Source organism: Mytilus trossulus, chromosome 7 (assembly GCF_036588685.1).
Source record: "Mytilus trossulus isolate FHL-02 chromosome 7, PNRI_Mtr1.1.1.hap1, whole genome shotgun sequence".
NCBI lineage: Eukaryota > Metazoa > Mollusca > Bivalvia > Mytilida > Mytilidae > Mytilus > Mytilus trossulus.
The window spans coordinates 26945414-26948969 of NC_086379.1; the positions used below are offsets into that span (position 1 = coordinate 26945414).

The 3556-nt window shown below is 32.3% G+C and overlaps 1 protein-coding gene across 1 annotated transcript; it reads left to right on the forward strand.

Annotated features, from left to right (window-relative positions):
- Positions 1–1456: 1456 nt before the first annotated feature.
- Positions 1457–3088, forward strand: LOC134726935 (uncharacterized). Its single transcript, XM_063591332.1, has one exon. The coding sequence runs from the start codon at positions 1475–1477 to the stop codon at positions 2942–2944; it is 1470 nt and encodes a 489-aa protein (XP_063447402.1). The 5' UTR covers positions 1457–1474; the 3' UTR covers positions 2945–3088.
- The last annotated feature ends 468 nt before the right edge of the window (positions 3089–3556 follow it).

Below are 3556 nucleotides of genomic sequence, written 5' to 3' on the forward strand. Positions count from 1 at the left end.
CTTATCGGACATAGAAAAATACCTTATTTGTGCAAGCTATATTTTATTGTAATTTTAACATGGGTAGGCATACATTTCGTGTTATTTTAACCCTCACTATCGCTCGGGCAAACTAATCACGAATATAATGCCTACCCATGTGAAAACTACAAAAAAGTATAGCTTGCATTAATTATTTCTTAACTGATTGTCTGTTTGTCATAGCATTGCCAGTTTACTTCCGATTTAGGAGTTTGGCTGTCCCTTTGGTATCTTCTGTCCCTCTTTTTTTTTGGCTGTGCGGGAGATCGAGTATTCGAACTCAGGCCGAGTCAAACCAGAGACATATTGGGATTTGATATTTCTCCTTTAAGCACAAGGAATTAGGAAGTAGAAAAAAAATGGTCGGATTGGTGTCAGAATAATGGTAATACGTCTTCCTTTGGGCTTTTACCTTGTGGACAAGCACGGTGACAATCCAGCTCAACATACACATGTACATTTAACGATTCCTTCTTCTGTTTCTTCATTAAATGTATGAAATATTATCTTTACTGTAATTAGGCTTCCAACATGAATCAAAACACCTTTCCCTCACTGCAAGTCCAATTCAGTCACAAGAGTCCGAGTTACTTATTTTCACTTATTTAAGTATTTGTTTATTATCTCAAAAGCTGAAATTTAGAGACTATAATTTGCAGAAAATAATCAGAAACAATAAACTAGAACTACAAAGAAAGTTATACAACCGAAACATTTGAAAACTTTTGAGTTCGATTCATTTCCGTCAAAACTTTGGTTTCAGTGAACGTCATTCGTGCGTTTAGAGGCATCTTCAATTACGTTCTAATGTTAAGTATGTGGTTGTAAAACTATGATTCTACATTACATGTACACGATTGATTTGACAAATTGAATTCTCACAATTTACAATCAGCACTGCTGTCATAATGGAATTGTGATGAAGTACCTACAGAACAAACATTATTTCTAGTTAATTCTACAAAATGATGATCACTAAGCCGCGAACATTAATAGTACAGGGATACAGGATATATCTGGTAAAAATACATAACGTCATAAAGAGCGACGAGTTTCTTCAGATGACAGACAAAAATCGAAAGGAATCTATTGAAATAGCTCTGAAACAAACAAACAGAATTGAAAAACACGATTTGTATATCAATGAAATTGGCTCTGAACTAGCATTCAGTAAAATTTATTACTATTACGTCGGTGTTTTCTGTTAAATTAGTTTCGTGTTAGTTGTTTTTGTGCTCCGTACTTTTTTCCTTTTTTGAACTGTATGATCATTTCCTCAATTCATATACATATAAAAATCATGTCAATTGTTTTCTATAGTTATTTCCTTTTGTGAATGAGGTTATATAACCTTGCTATTAAAGGCAAATTCAAATAATACGGAAATATATATCATATATATGATATCAAATATTGGTCGTTGTTTTTTGAAAGACACACAATTGAAAGGGATATGGCCAGCAATAGTCTGAATGTTCTGAAAGCAATTTTCATTTTGCCTTTTACTGCTGGTCTTGTGAAGAAAAGAAGGACTGTAGGATTTTCATCACATGACGGTAGCATTTCTGTATGTGTCCTTTTAACAACGACTATTGCAATAATTATAGAATTAATGAATAATTACATACATCATGATTTCCCACTGCGTATCTTGATTATTGTACTGTTATGCATTGGAATATTAACTTTGATATTATGCTCATTTATTTTATCATTATGTAGAACATGGCGTTTAGAAAAAAAAGTAAAGGTTAGCAACCGACTTAAATTATTTTTCTTGTGGATGTTTTGTTGTGGGAATATTATTTATCAGGTGGTTGATCTAATAACGGAATTTGAATGCGGGGTTTCATCTGAGTTAATGCTATTATCTGTGTATTACATTTTAACATGGATTTTCACTATTGGACAAACAACTTTCATACAATGTTTTTCAAAATACCGATTTGCAAATAAAATAGTTTTATACTATGGAATACTAATGATTTTCTTGACAAATATTTCATTATGGATGAGTAGAAATATTGACATGTTTTACGAAGATGTAAGCAAACTGAGAAACGAAACAGATTTTTTCTGTGGCAACAGTACCGTTTTCATTTCTAATGAAGCCAGACATATTTTTAACTCCTTTCTTGATCCTGTTTTGTTGGAATTTTGTTTGCTTAGCCTAATCTGTTTATCAGAATTATGGCCAAAACAAATGCCGTGTAACACCGACAATGGCATACAGGAATGCGTAGTATTCCCTGAAGAAGTTGGAGAACGTCAATTGTTGCTATCTGATGAAACGGTAAATGGTAGGACACCTTGGAATCTACAATCCGTAACTATAGCGATAATAGGATCGCTATGTACACTTATTTCAAGCGTTGTTATTTCTTTTTACATGTTTTCAGAAATTGGGAAAAAACTGCCGTTGGGAATTCACTATGTTTTCAACTGTGTAACAGTTCTTCGCATTATTCTTATTTTTATTTGTTTTTATTTCCTATCTGGGCAACTGAAACCAAGAGCAAAGAATCGAAAACTTATGAACATGCATCATTTCATCATTTTAACAAGTTCTGTTATGACATGTGCCTACTACGCTGTACAGCGAACTATTGTATTTTCCACTCTGCGGTCAATTGCAACTGTGCTTCAGACAATATTTATATTGCAGATGAAACATTATCGAAAGGTAAATCTTGCGAACAGATTCTTTTCAATTCAAAACGTGTTTCTAATCTTGTCGATCAACAATTTGTCAATATGGATCTTCTATACGTTTGCGTACGGTCACAAGAATATCAATTTGTTATACACACCAAGCACCTTTGACGTTGTTACATGGATTAAGTATAATCATTTCTGGGTTCCATTTGTGATGTTTTATCATTTTGAATGTTTTATTTTATTTTATTGTCACTTTTCAGAATAATGTATGAGAATTAATAAATAGTGCCGTAGATATACAGACATATGGAAAAGGGTTCAGTTTACAAAAAATAACTAGAATGGAAAACTGCTGTCTTGATTGAGGGTCTATATTGGTGTATTTAATTTCTGTATTCTTAAATTTTCGGACACTTTTCGTCGAAAATAAGATTAATTCTGTAATATTCCCATACAAATTATTTTAGAATTTCTTTATCATGTTCTTCATTTATTTCTGTAATCAGCACTGCGTTATCCTATTCTGTTATATTTCACCCCATGATCCTCTTTTCGTTTCATTTTTTGATATTTTTCTCTTTTCATTAATTTTTGATCATTTCTCCCTATGCCATACACCCTACCAAGACCTCAAAGGCTCTTGTAATTTTGAAAAATCCATCAACAAATTGGAATATAAGGAAGTGGGATTTGATTAGTCATTGATGGTTGTATCACACTTCCTTTTATTCCTATTTTTTATGGATTTTTAAAAATTATCAGAGACTTTTTAAAAGGCTTGTTAGGGTTTACGGAATATAGAGTTTTGACCAAAAAAGAAAATATTGACACAGAAAAATTACCTAACAATAAAAAGAAAAGAGGACCAACTGCGCTG

Coding starts and splice junctions, on each gene's coding strand:
- LOC134726935 (XM_063591332.1), top strand. CDS start 1,475: ATGGCCAGCAATAGTCTGAATGTTCTGAAAGCAATTTTCATTTTGCCT.